The sequence below is a fragment of the Apodemus sylvaticus genome, chromosome 21 (genome assembly GCF_947179515.1).
Source record: "Apodemus sylvaticus chromosome 21, mApoSyl1.1, whole genome shotgun sequence".
In the NCBI taxonomy this organism is placed as follows: Eukaryota; Metazoa; Chordata; class Mammalia; order Rodentia; family Muridae; genus Apodemus; species Apodemus sylvaticus.
In genome coordinates this window covers 5,023,429-5,040,293 of record NC_067492.1, presented here as the reverse complement: position 1 = coordinate 5,040,293, position 16,865 = coordinate 5,023,429, and the positions used below count along the sequence as shown (strand labels likewise).

Below are 16,865 nucleotides of genomic sequence, written 5' to 3'. Positions count from 1 at the left end.
TATGTGAGTACACTGTCACTGTGTTCAGACACACCAGAAGAGGGCATCGGATCCCATTGCAGATGGTTGTGAGCCACCATGTGGAACTGAACTCATGACCTTTGGAAGAGCAGCCAGTGCTCTTATCCGCTGAGCCATCTCTCCAGCCCTGTGACTTGTTCTTTATGGGGCAGTTTGTCTTTGCTTACAGCTGCACTTTAAGATACTTCTCTGTGTTTACGTTTTAGTAATTTGTAAGAACGTGTGGAATTGCCTTCTGTGACCTGAGCCTGTTTGGGGTTTGAAGGGTCTGAGTGCCTGTAACCCCCTCTGCCGCCCTCATGAGCCCCTCCTCTCCCTCCAAGCCCCTCGTCATATTCTTGATCAGCATTCCCACTGGCCCTCTGCGCTCTTATGTTCTTATTTTTTATTCCTGTCTCCATGTAAACCTGTTTCCTGCTCAGTGACTCCTGCATGTACTAAGTCTGCTTGAAATCCTTCTGTAGACAGAGAACATATAGAATGGCCATATTCTGGTCGTGAGTAGGTGCAGAGATAGTCGAAGGCTATCCCTGATTTCCATCTCCCGAGGAGATGCTTTGCAGACAACAGGCAGATCACTTTTGTGCCATGCAGAACTGAACCACGGGCTGGGTTTCTGTTGGGTGGGAGCGGTCTGAAGTTTCCAGGTCTTTCTTCTTTTAGGAAGCAGCTCCTAGGATTGCCACCCTAATCTCAGTCCCATTGTCATCAGCAACTGATTTGGGTCCTGGCCTCCTCTGCACAAAGCCATTGCCTTGGTAGTAAAGGGTGGGTGGGGGCAGCAGGAGGGCCGGCCCTACTCTCTCTGCATCTGACTGTCCGCAGTCTCTCCAGCACTTCCAAGGCGGTTTATGCATCCCTTCCCTTCCCTGCCTTCTGCCTTCCTCCTTCTGTGAGTAGTTTTGTCCAGAGCAAAGAAGTTTATTGTCTCTGAATGCAGAGGAACACCTGAGTGTTTGCTTTAGCATTCTAATTTAGCCGAAAATTCACAGGTCCTGCATTTCACCCTGAGCAGAAGTGTCATGAGCATGGTATGGAATGGCGTAGATGTGGGGACGGACAGCATGACTCTGTTAGTAGTTCTGTCACTTGTTACTCTCAGACCGCGGTGGAGATGACCTCTAGCCCTGGGCTTTTATCTGCAGAGCAGTCACAGTATAACCATGACTGTCCCTTGGCTGTCAGTAAGCTCGGACATCTGTGGAAATACAGAAAGGCTTGTGAACCCCTGGCTCCTGCGCCGGTGTCGGTCATTGCTGTCCTGTGACCAGCGGCTTGTGTGAATCAGCTTGAGTTGACCAGGCTGTGCTCTGGGAAGCTTTGTTCTTGACTTATGTGGCACGCCACGCCAACCTCGAGGACTGACCCTGGGTATGCTGTGTAGCTGCATTGCTAAGTGGCCCGTTCTGCAGCAGATCAACAGAAAAACAGTTTAAGGAAATACCTTTGAAACCATGACCTGCCTACTACTGAGGGAATCAGAGCAGGGAAAACAGACTCAGCAGGCTGGCCGGATAAATGAGGTCAATCCAGGCTGTCCTCCCGTCAGCTGCCCATTTGAAAGCCTTCACTTCGCCGTCACGGAGGAGCCCCTGAGGGAATGCGGGTTCGCAATGCTGGAATTGAACCTGGGGGCTTATACATGCTAGGCAAGTGCCCCTCACTAGGGTTCACCTCCAGACCTCTTTTTACCTTTTATTTTGAGACAGGGCCTCACCAACTTACCTTGACTGATTTTTGAACTCACTCTATAGCTCAGGCGGGCCTTAAACTTGGGAACCCTCTGCCTCCTGAGTATCTGGACTTATAGATATACACCGCCAGGCCCTGCTCATTTGTCTTTGCGATGGAAAAGCTTCACATAGTGTAGGCAGAATAGCATGAGGCCCTTCTGGGCCATTTGGCCTAAATTCCACGCTTGGTCACGTGTTATGGCGTCTCTTGCTGGACCATAGTCAAGGACATTGATTAATGAATGATCCCGTCCTCTGTTGCAAACCATGTGCTCTGGAGACACTGGATCTTAGGGATGGGACCCCATGGTTGCCCAGAGCCCCCACTTCAGTCTGAAAATTTAAAAGTGCAGACTTTTACAATAATAGCCATTTACCCTAATGGTATCCAACCAATCAACCACAGGAAGCTGGTGTGGCCAGAAGGTATGTGCATACACATGTATACTGTGTGCATGAGTGTGTGCATACCTGTGCACTTGTACAGGGAAATACGTTCCAGAGGCATGTTGTACGGTCATTGGCTTGTCCTCTCTATTTATGCCATGCCTGTCCCCGGTATTGCCATTTGTGCCACAGTCACAGAACGCCAGTGCTTGCCAGGGTAGAGAAGTGTCTTTCTGTTCTAGAGGGTCACAGATCAGGCCCTGTGGGTTTGCTGTCTGGAGAGGAGCTGGTTTCCACTCCAGGCTGGCACCACCTTGGGTGCTGTGTGCTCCAGGCGAGGGCGGCAGAAGGTAGAAGGGTCGAACTTCCTGTGGAATATGTATGCCACGAGCCGTGGTGCCCGGGCTTGCCCATGCGCCTGCTCGTTCCTCCCAGGGCTGGTGTGTCTGGCATGGGTGGCAGAGAGGACATGGTATGTGTGTGATAGGACGCCGCAGACACACGGGCCTCCCACTGCTCCTGCGCTCCAGGCCCTTCTCATGCATTAAGATCAGATCAGAATTTATTACCAAACATGCAAAGAGCTCTCCACCATGGCTCTTTCTTTCTGATGTGATGTAGCCGAGGGGGGCACTGGGTCCTTACTAGGTGCCAAGAAGAGGCGGAGCAGTGACGAAGGATACATCCAGCATCACCTCCAGAGGGGCCACAGCCACTAGGAAAGCTGTGGTTTGGAGGTTACCCTGAGGTCTACCTTGCCGGCTACCTGCTACTGGCTGTTTCTGTGACTGGGGTACTGGCTCTCTGGCCACCAGCAGAGTGCCTCGCCACCCAGGACCCCAGTTTCCTCTGTCATGACGCACTCCCTGGAGGCTGGCACACAGTGGTATCCTCAGGCAGAAGCTCTATGTCCTCACTTGAGGGTTTGCTTCTGTCTCATGCTTGGTCTTAGTGGTGCCAACCCACAGGAATCAGGGTAAGATAACGGCAAACACAATATCGGGGACAAGTGTGCTGGCAGCCGCCACCACTGCTGGATGTCTCTCGGGCAGACCCGAGCTGGATCGTCACATCTCATGTGGAACAGCCTTGTGTTGCAAACTCCCTTTGTCCTCCTTTCTTTAAACACTTCTGGTTTCTTAGACTGCCTCTTAAATAATTATTTTGAGAGTGTATTTTTCTTTAAAGTAGGTACATCTGTTGTGTTTTCTAAAAAAGCAAAAAAACGAAACCACACCAGAAAGCGAAGACGCACTCGCAGCCTCTGAAGGCCGCCCCTCCTGACTTGTCTTCCATCCAGCTGCTGCTCGCTGCCAGGGAAACCCGGCACCCATCTGCCTCTAGGCCTCACGTGGGAAGCAGTCCCCGGGGTCTTTTTGTGGCTGTAGCGTCCACTCTGCGTGGCTTTGTGCCCCCAGTTTATGCTCATGCTGCAGCTCTCTGGGGGTAGACCAGGACTCCCTTTCTTTCATTCGTGCTGACCATGTTGGGTGAATATTTTTTTAATAATGTCTTTTGCTCACTGATTTGAAAGAAAATATAACTTGAAAGAGCAGTGTGTTGCTTGGTTCTGACAAAGTCCCAACGTTTATCCTATGTAAGGCCTACACTCTAGGCTGATGGAGGCTGCCGCTTCATTTGCAGTTAGGTTTCTGAGTCAGACTTTGTGAGGCCAGCGCCTGGCCTTCCTCCTCCAGTTTCATGGCTGAAATGACTGAAATGTCCGGAGGGAGAAGGCGTGTGTCTTTTCTCCCGTGAACACCAGCCACACCTGTGACTACTTCAGTCATGCTAATCTTTTGATGGCCTCTAAGATTACATGTGACATGACGTTGGCATGTGCTGGCCTTTTCTGTTACCTGAAGATGTCTGGAGAGTCTTTCTTTCCAGAAGACCGTGCTGTGTGCCTACGCAGAGGTCTCCAGAAGTCCTGAAACTTCCATCTCTCGCCATGTGGAGAAGCGGGTCTTCTTTCCTCCCTCCTGTCTCATCCTTGTGGAGAGAGCTCTGATTTGTCTTCGGTTTGCCCACAGTGGAAGGGGAAGCCCTGCTCACCCACTCGGTTCTGTTTACACTACTTTGTGTGTGTCCCTCCGCAGAGCTGCCCTCGGGTCCTCACATGAACTTCGTCACCTTGAAATCACAGCCACTGTGTTCACCCTCACAAGATCGGGCTTTTAATATTCTCTGGGGGAGCTTGCCAAGCTCCATGAGCAGCTAACAGTTGAAGAGGGTGGAGATCTCTTCAGTTGCATCGCTTTCAGGAAGTTCTTGTTGCCTACCTCTGAACTCTCTGGCTCTCCACCAGTCCTCCATCCGGGGTGAATACATGTTCGTTCACCTCTTTCTGGAAAGTTCCGTAGCACCTGTGCATTGGGGGACCGCTGCCCCCTAGGATCCTCCCACATACCCACCCCATGAGCACCGAGAGCTCGGCTGCAGCGTGCCTGAGTCTCTTGCGTTCTTGTCTTGTGAAGTGTAGTGTTACCGTTTCAGCTATTTTTAAGCCTACTCTAAAATAACCAAAATATTGCTGTTTCCCACTTGTCTGGAGTTCTGCTCTGACTTTCCTCTTTTAACCTTGTGCGTGTTTAGGCGACAGCTTCACAATTGTAGGAATTTTATTTTCTTCCTATCAGTTTAAACTTAAGTCTTTGGATTTCTTCCCCGCACCCCTTACCATTCAGAAGCCAGATGTTACAGCTGCATGATGTTCTTACCTGCGGCCTTGGCATCACCGCCACTGGCTCTCTGTAGCTGAGGATCGTGCTGCAGATGTTTCTAAAGAACATCACACACATTTTTCCCACTTGGCTCCCACAGCAGCCTTAGAAAGTGGGCGCACTCATTATTGTTCCTGTGTCGTATCGATGAAGGAACTGAGAATCAGATCTGTTTAAGCTAAGCAAGTGGGGGCAGCAAGAACATGCCTGCTTGCAGGGCCATGTCTTCCTGTCTGTACTGTGTGTGTGTGTGCGCGCACGCGCACATGTGCGCGTGCGTGCACACATGTGCACATGTATGTGTCTGTGCACGCACATATATACCTGTGTTCAACTTAGATTGGCCAGAGGCAGGGTCTCTTCCTTTATTATTCTATTATTCTCCACTTTATTGTCGAGATGGGGTCTCTCGCTTCGCCTGCAGCGCGTTGATTAGGCTAGCCAGCTCGAGCTCCTCAAACTGCCTGTCTCTGCCCTCTGCCCTGCAGTGCTGGGGCTGCCTGCGCCTGGCGTTTCTCTGTGTTCTGGGAAGTGAACTCAGGTTCTCACGCTTGTGTGAAGTGCTTTACTGATGGAGCCATGCCCTCAGCCTCCGTCTCCTTACTCACATGTTTCCTGGGTGTGTTTAGCATGGTTTTAAAGTACCCAGAGCTGCCTCACAGTGCAGACCAGACCTGCTGCAGCAGCCTGGTTGGCTGCGCTGGAAACTTGGATCCTCCTGACGTCTGGACACTTGCGTCTGTGTCGTCACAGGCTTCTGCTGATGTCTAAGAGCATCTGTGTAGCCGACTGCAGCACCATAATCTGCCATGCGGGAAGGAATGTAAACTTACCCATTGTGTAACATAATCACTTTGCCACACGATTCGGCCTGCGTGACAGGGACAGGCTGCTTTAAGTTCCTTCCTTTTGTTTTTTACACTGTACTGGGGCTTGGCCACGGTTTGCTCACACCAGGCCAGCATTCTCCCGCTGAGCCACATCTCCAGTCCCTATTTTCACTTTTAATTTTGAAACAGAGCTCACTAGATTTCCCATTCTGTAGCCCAGCCCGACCTTAAGGTCGCCATTCTTCTGCCTGGGCCTTGTCAGTAGTGGACACAGCAGCGCGACCCTGCCGTTTAGTTTCCTTGCATGTTTAGGTTTTCTGTTTTACCCTGAGTCTGCATCTTGTTTCAGAGTACCTGAGACTGGATCAGCTCTGAAGGTGAAAGTTCATTTGGCTCTAAGGACACAGAAGGCCCCTGAGGAGAACCTGCGCTGCTTACAAGGCAGCCATGGGGTAGCCGAGGGAAGGACTCCATGTTCCCGGCCTCCCCCTCCTTCCTGTAGACCCCTGGATCTCGGATGTAGACACAGTATTTTTTTTTTTACTAGCTGCTCCTTGCTTTATTTTGTCCCTCTAGTTGATTGACAGAGTTTGTTTTCTACTTATAACTCAACTAGTTGCCATTTTTAGCAAGAGTAGTAATTAGACCAGTACTGGTTCAATACTAAGAATAAAACTGTGCCCGTTTTTTAATGAGGCGCACATATGCTTGTCTCTGCCCTACCCCCTTTCTTTTCTGTTTGAGATCTGAGGGATAGATTATTACAGTCATCTTAATTTTTTGTGGTTTTTTTAAATGTTATGTGTATGGGTATCATGCCCACACATGTGTCTGTGTACCACTGTGAGGGCTGAGCCACTGTAGGCCCAACATTCAGATACCCTGGAACTGGACCTCCACATGGCTGTGGGCTTGGGAGCCGTCACATGAGTGCTGGGAATTTATCCCCAGTCGTCTGGGAGAGCAGCCGGTGCCCTGTATCACTGAGCCACCCCTCCAGCGCCCTGTAGTCATCTTCCCAGAGATTCTAACCTGCAGAGTGCAGAGGTCTCACATATGTCTCTTGAGAGGATGCAGATTTCATTCCCAGCGCCCACGTCAGGAGGCTCACAAGGCTCCAGGGTATCCGATGCCCTCTCCTAGCCTCTGAGGCGCTGCATAGACACTCGCATGTGTGGAAAGATTTTCATCTGCAGTGTTGTTCACACAAGTCTAAAACTGCACTGGTGCTGAGTAGTTTTATACTTCCTCCTGTTTTGTTCCCTAACTTATTACATCTTCACATTTTTTAAATTTGGTTACGTCTTTTCTGTTTTATTTGTGTGTAGGTGCACACATGCTAATGCGTGCACAGAAGTCAGAGGACAGCTTGAGGGGGTGGCTCTTCCACTGCAGGGGTCCCAGGGATTGAACTCTGGTCACCAAGCTTAGTGGTAAGCGCCAAGAGCTCACAGGTGCTGCCCGAAGAAATGGGTAGTGTTTGTGTCCTGTCCGCAACATGGACGGTGACAGCTCTCTGCTTCACGGCCACCTCCACACACCTAGGGATTAAACACCTGCCTGTTCTTTACCTCTGAAAACAGAGGATCCGACACAGCCTGCAGTTGTCAGCTGACCTGTGTGTCAAGACCAGAACATCAAAGACACGACTGTAGTCAGAAGTTCCCAGACGGCCTGCTGGGCAGAACTCTGCTCTCGCCCATCAGCTCCATGTAGGGAGGAGAGCCACCAGAGCTCTGAGGCTCTGGCGTCTGGCCTGGAAGAGATAAGCATGGGAGGGAAAGAAGCCACTCACCCAGACAATTCCTGGGAAGGTTGCCCTGGAACTTAGCCACTTGGATGCCAGAGGAGTGGAGCCACCGGAGGCATGGGTGGCTCTGTGGAAGGCAGAACTGGGCCATCCCATGTGTGGAGCTGGAGTTGGAGGGTGTCTGCAGCTGAGGAAAAGCCGGCATCTGGTCAAGCAAGGCAAGAGTGTGTTGCGGTTCCTGTTGGCTGCTCTGCAGCTGAACTCCTGGGAGAGCCCTGCCATTAGGAGGAATGGTCTAAAGGACAGTTAGTTCTTGCTTTGACTCCCAGAAATGGCTCCAGCTCAGAGGCAAGTGCACACTGCTGGTGAGTTGTTCTGAGGGAGATTAAGGAAGAGCCCACAGCGCTGTCTAAGGCTGTTACTGTCTCAAAGTTTTTGTTAAAAATGGAAGGCTGTGGAGAGTAGGTGATGGTCCTGATGAAAGAGTTTCACCACCTCGCGCGACAGCTCAGCTTGCAGATCACACAGGTTCAGACTTCCTGTGAGCGGGCACCGCCTCACAGCTGTCCAGCCTGAAGTGTGCTGGGCCAGGCTACCGCCCCGTGTGTGCTTTCTTCTGAACCCTTGGCCTCCCAAGGGCACGGAGCGCTCCGAGGCAGGGCAGCCAGTGAGGCAGGCTGCACCTTGAGTCGTGGGGTAATGAGTGCTGTGGTTTTGAACTTGGCTCCTTTTATGTTTGCAGTATGTGGTGCCAGGACTGCAGGGTATGAGAAAGCTGTTTTAGGTTAACAATGGTGACACCAGACAAACAAACCCAGAGTGTAGGGCTTGGCAGGCCATGGCAGCCAGACCTTAAGGAGCTTAAATTTAGAGCAGCATGCAAAGATCATTAAGTATTTTAGGGTTCCTCTCTCTGGCGTTAGAAGACCCAGGGCAGTCTGGGTATGTATCAGGGCTGGCTAGGAGCCAGCTGGGGCCTGGATGTCCTGCCCTTGCTGTTGGGAGGGTCACTAAAGAACATTTTGGTTAAACAAGAATTATATAATAGCTACTTTGGTTCTTTTAACTATTTTTTGACGTCTGCCTCTATTTCTAATTCAGAAGTTCACCTAGGCTTCTAGAAGATTCCATAGCAACCACCTGGAAATGTGGAGCTGCCTGTGCTGTTTTGCTGGGCAGAGCTTGAGATATGCATCTAGCCCAGGTAGGGATGGGGTGGGGCTGTTTCCGGCAAGCCCAAGCTGCGTATCTGACTGTGGCTAGGTCTGCCATGTGTGCTGTTGGCTGTGCTCAGAGGCAGGGACTCTGTTTCTGCAGTACGCTTCAGCCGGGAATAGCATCTCTTCACACAGTGTAGAGGTCTCTCAGAAAAACCACAAAACCAAATCTTCTGACGACTGAGCCCCACCACTCGGGGCATTTTCCTAGAGGACATTCAAGATCACACAGACACACTCTTGCACATTGATATTTACTGCAGCCCTGGTCACAGCAGCCATGTTACAGAGACAGGCCAGGTGCCACCAGCTTAGGGAAAGGCAAGGAAACGGGGATTGTCTTCAGCTGTAAAGAAGTAGCTGTCATGCCATTTGTAGGAAAATTGATGCAATCATATTAGGTGAATAAGCCAATCTCAAAATGACAGACATCACCCGCTTTCTCTCATTTGCGGATCCTAGACTTTATATAGATACATAAAATCATGTATGTATTTATGACACGAAGGTAGAAATGAAACTGTCTAGGTTAGAACAGAGGAGGCTCTTGGGAAGGGAGGAGGAGGTATGTGGGAAACAGACTTAGCACAAATACATGTGTATATGAAAACTTTAGAAATAGTTTTTAAAAATGAGTCTAAGGGTAGCTAGCTGCTTCAGGACAGCCTGGGGATTTTTGCCTGACCCGCTTGTTCAGGTTACAGGTTACAATCAGTGTTCAGCAGAGCCAGGCACCTGCACGTGATGCAGCTCCGTGTGTGAGCCTGGTACCCCCTGGCTGGGTCAGGCTGTGGTGGTCAGCTGTCCGTAGTCTTCCAGCAGCTGCCCACCCTGGATGCCAACTCCGGAGTGGGGAAGGTGTTTCTAGCTCCAGCTTGGCAAGCACTGGGACCACACAACAGGTTAGATAGCTGTTCCAGACACTTTGGAAACATTGTATCAATTGCCACAGCGGCCTCTGAGATGACAGACCTGTCTTCCCCCCAGCTGAGAGGAACTGTGGGTCAGAAGAGCAGCAGAAGGGATGGGAGAGGGAGGGGTTCAGGCTTCCAGTGAGCTACCGCCTCTGCTCAGGGCCTGCATCCCAGTGTTCTGGTGTTCATAGCCCTCACTGCATTGCCCGCACCAGCTGGGAAGCAGAAGGATCTACCTTAAAGTTCTTCGGATTTTTGAGACTTCTGACTGTTAGCACGCTGTGGAGACTCACAGGTCAAGTGAGTAGCAAAGGCAGAAATCGAAGCAGCCACGGGGCTCCCAGATGTCTTATTTTCCCACCTCAGCAGCAGGAACAGACCTCCACTCAGGACAGAGCAGGACACATCCCACTGTCTTTGTGGGCTGCTCCCTGTTCCCAATTCCTCTTGGCAGAGTAGAACTCCCCACATCTCCATACGAGGACTAAATTCATTTAGGTCAATTTTGTTCCTTATATGGGGTAGCCTAGTCTATTCCAAGTCAAGGTGGCATAAACACAGGATAACCCTGAAGCAGAAGGAAGTGCAGGAGGGAGGCAAAGTAAGAAAACCAGAGAAAACACAGAGGACTGTGTGCAGCTTGTCTCAGATGCACCCCGAGGATCTTTAACAAAACCAGAAAACTCGGATAGGTCGTGTGTACATGAGACACCCAAAGCAGCTAAGACAATTGTGGGTACATGTCTATGAAAAGAAATGTAAATGGAATGGATATTTCTCTAGGAAAATATTACCAAAACCACTAGAGAAATAGAAGACACAAGCTGGGCATAGCAGCACACACCTGCTGTCTCAGCTCTCGGAAGGTGAGAATTAAGAGGTCACGTGACCTTGGGTTTGCAGCGGAATGAGACCAGCTGCGAGCGAAGCTCCGTCCAGTGGGGACCACAATGGATAAGAGCTTGGAGTGACTCAGTACGGGGTTACCTGGTGCTCCTTGCCCCTTAATGGAGAGTAAGCAAGGGAGGCGTGTCTGCTCCTAGGTGGGAACCTCCACAGTGCAACGATGGAACACAGCAGGTTTGTGTGGCAAAGCTCTGTTGCCAGGCAAGCAACGACTCTGTGTCCTCTGCATCAGCTGAGTCCACGGAGCTTGATACAGTGTTGTTCAGGAATGTGTCTGTACGCCTTTTATCTGTGTGACTAGTCCACTGAGGTTGATACACTGTTGCTCAGGATGTATGCCTTTTATGTGTGTGATGAGTTACAGAGCATGCCTAGGAGTGACAGAGCACCAAGGCTGAGGTAGCAGTTCCCTCCCCTGACCGTGGGGGTTGGGAAGGACCTGAAAGGGTGGTAACTGTTGCCTGTGAGCTGAGAGGACCACAGTGAAGGCCCCCCTCCCCCCCCCCAGTGCTTGTCACTGTCCCTATATGAACCAGAGAGCTACATTACTAATGTCCTGACATCTGTCTTAATTAGGGGTTTCCATTGTTGAGAAGAGACAACATGACCAAGGCAGCTCTTATAAGGACAGCATTTAACTGGAGCTGGCTTACAGCCTCAGAGGTTCCCTCCATTATCATCAAGGCGGGAACATGGCAGCATTCAGGCAGGCATGGTGCTGGAGAAGGAGCCAAGAGTTCTACATCTTGTTCTGAAGGCAAACGGGAGAAGATTGCTGTCTTTCAGGTAGCTGCCAGGAGGGCCTCAGAGCCCACCCCACAGGGACACAACATCCTCCAACAAGGCCACACCTACTCCAGCAAGGCCACACCTCCTAATAGTGCCACTCCCTCAGCCAAGCATATTCAAACACACGAGTCTTTGGGGGGCGGTCCTATCAAACCTCTGTAGTGTCACGTGAGGTGAGTTTGCCTGCACAGAAGCCCAGGGACCCTCAGCACCCTTCTGACCTTATTGTTGCTAGGACGTGTGTGACATGTTCTGTCCAGTTTCTTCCTGTGTGTCCTCAGCTTCACCCCTGTGATGGCCCATGTGTGGCCATGGATGCCAGGACTGGTAAGGCCACACCATGTCAAGGACTGGCCACAGTGACATGTAATCTCTACAAATGACCCGACAGCATTTAGGATCATTCACTGTATGTCTGTAGCATCTGTCTGTCCCTGGGAGTCAGGGGGAGCTTTGATTTGCTGGAGAAAAAGTAAAGCCAAGAGGATGAAAGACCTTTGTGTTTGTGAAGTGGGAGGCGCATCCTGGAGAGGCAGGATACATTGTATTTATGTAGTTTCCCTAACCCTCCCATGTCCTCTCTCAAATCCATGGCCTCTTTCTCATTATTTTTACACACATACACACAAATGTATATAAATACAACCTGCTGAGTATATTTGATATTGTTTTCCTGTGTGTGTGTGTGTGTGTGTGTGAGAGAGAGAGAGAGAGAGAGAGAGAGAGAGAGAGAGAGAGAGAAAGAGAATATATCTTTATGTGTCTGGCTTGTTAAGTTGCCATTTTAATGGACAGGAAGCTTGCAGAATGACAATGTCAGTACCATGTCTTTGGAGCCTTAAGTGAACCAGGCCCAGAGTGGGCCTCCACATGTGTCTGGGAGAAGAGAATCCAGCTGTTGCATTCTCTTGCTGTCAGCTCTCAGGCCTGCTTGGCTGGGAAGAAGCACCCTGACTACAGCAGCTGCCACCCTGTCTCCCACAGCCTCTAGAGCAGCAAAGAGTGGCTGACAAGGCCAAGTAAGGCTCTTTAAATGCAATATTAATTGCTTTTCTTTTTAGAGCGGTTCCCCCGGGGCCCCATCTGGGTTGAGTGTGAGGCTTGTCTGGATCTGTGCATACACTCACACCACCCATCCACCCATGGGGTGGGTGTGAGATCCTTCGGCTTGAACCAGTTACCCCTCTTCCTTTAAGGATGGGCTTCCACTGATGCTCTTGATCGCCCAGACCTGGAGCTTAGAGCCTTATGAATATGCAGAGGAGTTTTAATAAGATGGTGGGAAGCAGCTGCATGCTTGTTCCAGCAAATGCTTCTGGAGCCCCAGGAGACTTCCAAAAGCTCCTGGAAGATGCGCTTCCTGCAGAGGCAGGAAAATGAGAGACCAGGGCATGATTGGATCGCCCTGGAATCCAGCAATCTGAGAGTGAAAAATGCTACCCTATCTTCTCACCTTCAACTCAGCCCTGCGAGAGTCAGGGTCTGCTGGCTCTGTCACTCCTGGCTCCAGAAGGTGCTGAGCCTGGAGCACGGAGCCCTCCCCCTCACAGCATTACAGATCGGCCTCTTGACAGTGACATCATTTGGTGATTTGTTTACAACTGAAACTTGATAGATTCTTCTTCAAGCTCCCTTCCTGCTAATGTTTACCAATGGGCTTATCCATGAAGGCTCGTCTACAGCGCGATCAGATGCTAACTGTAGAATTCGGTCACTGACTCCCCACAAAAACAACTGCTGTACAATTTTTTTGTGTGTGTGATTAATTAAAAAGAACGTACTATAATGACTAAAATTAACCAAAGACGCCCCTTCTGCAATTGCAGCCTAATTGCTTTATAATTGTGCTGCTTTTCTTGCTGGTGCGCACAGTCTGCAGGGCTGGGCTTATCAGTCCTGGGGAAGCGCTTCGTCTCAGTGCTGCCCTCTCCACACCTCCCTGCTGCTGTGCCAGCGTCTGGCTCACTGCTCAGCAGTTGACTGTTGAGCCCTAACTGGCGCCTTTCCCACCAATTTCCATTCAAGATAAATACTAATCGGGGGATCCGACGAGCTGCAGGGTAAACTGAGACTTCAGTGTATGGAACCGTGGAAGGCTCTGCCACCTGAAGAGATAGATGACAAGGAGGGTCCCAGGGGCAGGGGCTGGATTTGCGGGTTCTGCCCTTGATTCAGTACACCCTGCCAGCCCGGCTGCTCTGCAGGGCTCCTCCTCAGTCTGGTGTCACTAACATCACCATCACCGTTGGCTACTCAGGACTCTGGCTACACTCAGACACAGCCAACAGTCTCCCAAGGCTCTGACAAGTTCTTCACCCTCCTAGGGGGATTGTGTAGAGAGTCAGGGACACTGCTCTCCGCCAGCTTCCCCAGAGTGGCCTGGAAGAGTCCTCACATGAGTTCTGCTGATCCGGGTCCTACTTGACTGGGTGCTTTGGCCATGTTATACTTGAGCATCCTCATTGGAAGAAGCATGGCTTTTAACTGGTCTTCACTGGCTTGCTGCCTTTGAAGGCCTAGGTTCTGAAGACCCTGTCTATGCTTGAGACAGTCCTAATGTGCCTGCCCTCCTGCAGTCCGGCTTCCAGAACACAGCCTGCTCCTCTGCTACCAGGTTACTGGGAGGAGGCCTGGCAGGCAGTATGAAGGACGGCAGGTGGTGGGGTCCTTTGATACTGTGAGAGCCAATCACCCAAGCAGCATGTAGCCTGTTGCAGGCAAAGCACAAGGTGAGGAAAAAAAGCAATGGCTGGCGTCGGTCCCCCAGAAAAAAAAAATGCTGAGAACTAAGGCAGGCTTGCGGCTGAGGAGTGTCTGTCTGAAAGTGGGAGGATTTCGCTGCTTTAGAACACGTGTCTTACATGTTAGAAATCTGTTCTCACTTCATACAGCTTGCACAACTCCCTCGTCTGTAAGCAGAACCTGGTGGTATCTTCTGCTTCCATATGCCCCATCTATGCCAAAGCCTCCCACAGCTGGCAGGCCAACCGCAGTCTCTCGGTCTTGGCAATCGTTCTGCTTGTCAAGCAGGGAAGATCCGTCATTGCCACCTGTGTCCATTGTTCATTGTTCACAGGGCCCGTCTCTCTTCCTCCTCAGGTGTCAGCGCAAGCAGTGGCGAGTGGACCTGCCAGCCACCAGCGTGGTGATCACGTTCCACAATGAAGCCAGGTCGGCCCTGCTGCGGACGGTGGTCAGGTGAGGCCAACAGAGATTTCCCAGCGTCTCATGGGAAGTGTTTGTGGATTCTGATGACAGCTGCATCTCAGGTGCATCAACTGGGACTTCAGACAAGGACATCAGCTGCCAAGCATGGGGTAGCTATTGGCTCCTCTAGCCAAGGCTGGGGACCAAAAGAGAGAGGAGACTCCAAACAGAACTCAGCCCTTACAAGGCTCTGTCCCTGTGTCTTTCCTCAGTGTCCTCAAGAGGAGTCCACCTCACCTCATCAAGGAGATAATCCTGGTGGATGACTACAGCAATGACCGTGAGTTTCGTCAGCCTTCCTGGTTTGGGGTGTCTGAGAGGAGTGACCTAACGCAGTCTGGAGGGGAGCAGGCACCTAGGGCAGGGAGGAGACGTCCTCCAGAGACCCTGGGGGAAGGACTTTGCCTAGGTGACCAAGTGTGTGGCCTTCCAGCCTAGAGCCCTGTGTAGAGTCAGTGTTCACTCTTCTCTGCTCTTTTCTCTCCTTAGCTGAGGATGGGGCTCTCTTGGGGAAGATCGAGAAGGTGCGGGTCCTCAGAAACGACCGGAGAGAGGGTAAGAAAGTCCCTCTCGCTCCCTGCTTGGGAGGCAGCTTGTCTGTCTGTGCTCGTGCAGTGCTTTCTCATTGGTGTGACAAATGCAATTTAAAGAAAAAAGTGTTTATTTTGGCTCACAGTTCCAGGGATGCAGTCCACCATGGTGGCGGGAACGTGGGGCGGTTGGTCACAGTGGGCCCACAGCGGGCAGACAGAGATGAGCGTGGGCCTCGGCTCACGGCCCCTTACACAGCCCAGAGCCCCCAGCACGTGAGATGCTACCATCCACTTTTGACCTTAGAAAATTCTTCTCAGACATACCCAGATGTCGGTCTCCATGGTGATTCTGAATCCTGTCAGGTTGACAGTCAAGACCAACCATTACATGCCAGCCTCTGTGTTAGTGCAATACACTCTCTTGCTCCAGAGGGAAGAAAAGAAATGCTTTATTCTGAATCAAATACAAATTTTGTGGCCTAGAAACACAGAGTCAGATTGTTCCAATTGGCTCGTGCACTGGAAGAGGGGCCATGAACCTAGTCACAAGTACAAAGTCACAAGTCGGTACTAAGCAAATATATTGGTGGGGACATTAGACAAGTCACAGTAGAGCGGAGGAGCCTCTGCTGTAGTGTCAGATCGTTTGTACTGTGGTTGGTGGTCAGCAGTGTCTGCTGAAGATCTGGCGGTCATAGGATGCTTGGTCAGCAGTGATCTGATGAGGATCCAGTGGTCATATATGCTGGAGATGCTTGGTCAGATAGAAAACTTGGTACTTAGCAGACAGGCCAGTGGGACTGAGAGCTGGCTCAACGGTCAAGAGAGCACTGGCTGCTCTCCGAGAAGACCCAGGTTCCAGTCCCGTACCTATGGGCAGCTCACAGCTGTCTATAACTCCCGTGTGTGTGTGTGTGCGCATGCGTGCATGCGCTCGTGTGTGTGTGTGTGTGTGTGTGTGTGTGTGCGCGTGTGTGCGTGCGCTCGTGTGTGTGTGTGTGTGTGTGTGTGTGTGCGCGCGCGCGTGCGTGCGTGCGTGCGTGCGTGTGTGTGAGTGTCCCTGTCCGTCCTCGGTGGCTAGAATACCCGAGTCCCTAGAACTAAAGTTGCACATGGTGTTGGGAGCAGAACCTCAATCTTCTGAACAGAGAATGCTTTTTTCCAGCTGTTTCCTTCAGAACGTAGTCATAATATGCGCTGTTGTCCCTTGCACGTGACAGGCTTTGGGCACCGGCAGCCCTCCTGAGTCCCTGTCCCCACAGTCAGATTTGATCCTCCTGGCCCTCGTTACACTTATCCCGCCTGAAGTTGGCCAGCATCCGTGTGATGCTTACCTTGATGCCGCAGACTCAGGAAGCGGTGCCATCGTGTCCTCGGGGCCACTCCCTGTTGCCTCAGACACGTAAGGCTTTCCACTCCTTATATTTTGTTTCAATTCCCCGGGAGATCTAGTTCTGTTGACTGTGCCCAGCTCCCGGGCCCTCCTGCCAGCTCCACTCTGCCTTGAAGATCACTCAGTAAGGTTCCCGTTGGAGATCGTTTCACTTTTCAGTTTTGGAATATCCGTTTGACTCTTCTGCTGAAGTTTTCACCCGTTCACTCATCGACACCATCATTTCCCATGACTTCTCGAACACAGTCGTGGCCATTTGAAAATCTTCATCTCTTAATTCTGACATCTGAGTCAGCTCAGGTGACTTTCAGTTGAGGACTTCTTCCCCCTTGGGTGTGGTCCACATTCTCCCACCCCACCCCCCTCGTCTTCTTGATGTTTCAGTGTATGATGATGTTTTGTAGATAGTCTGAATCGGTTCATCTTTCTCTGGGGAAGGTTAACCTTGGATATTCAGAGAAG

General features: G+C 51.0%; 1 protein-coding gene across 1 annotated transcript in view; it reads left to right on the top strand.

Annotated features, from left to right (window-relative positions):
* Window positions 1-16,865, top strand: part of Galnt2 (polypeptide N-acetylgalactosaminyltransferase 2) — a 72,064-nt gene that overhangs the window by 35,363 nt on the left and 19,836 nt on the right. Inside the window, exons 4-6 of the mRNA XM_052167294.1 lie at window positions 14,370-14,468; window positions 14,690-14,757; window positions 14,967-15,032. Coding sequence (XP_052023254.1) covers window positions 14,370-14,468; window positions 14,690-14,757; window positions 14,967-15,032 — 233 coding nt within the window. The remainder of the gene's footprint in view (window positions 1-14,369; window positions 14,469-14,689; window positions 14,758-14,966; window positions 15,033-16,865) is intronic.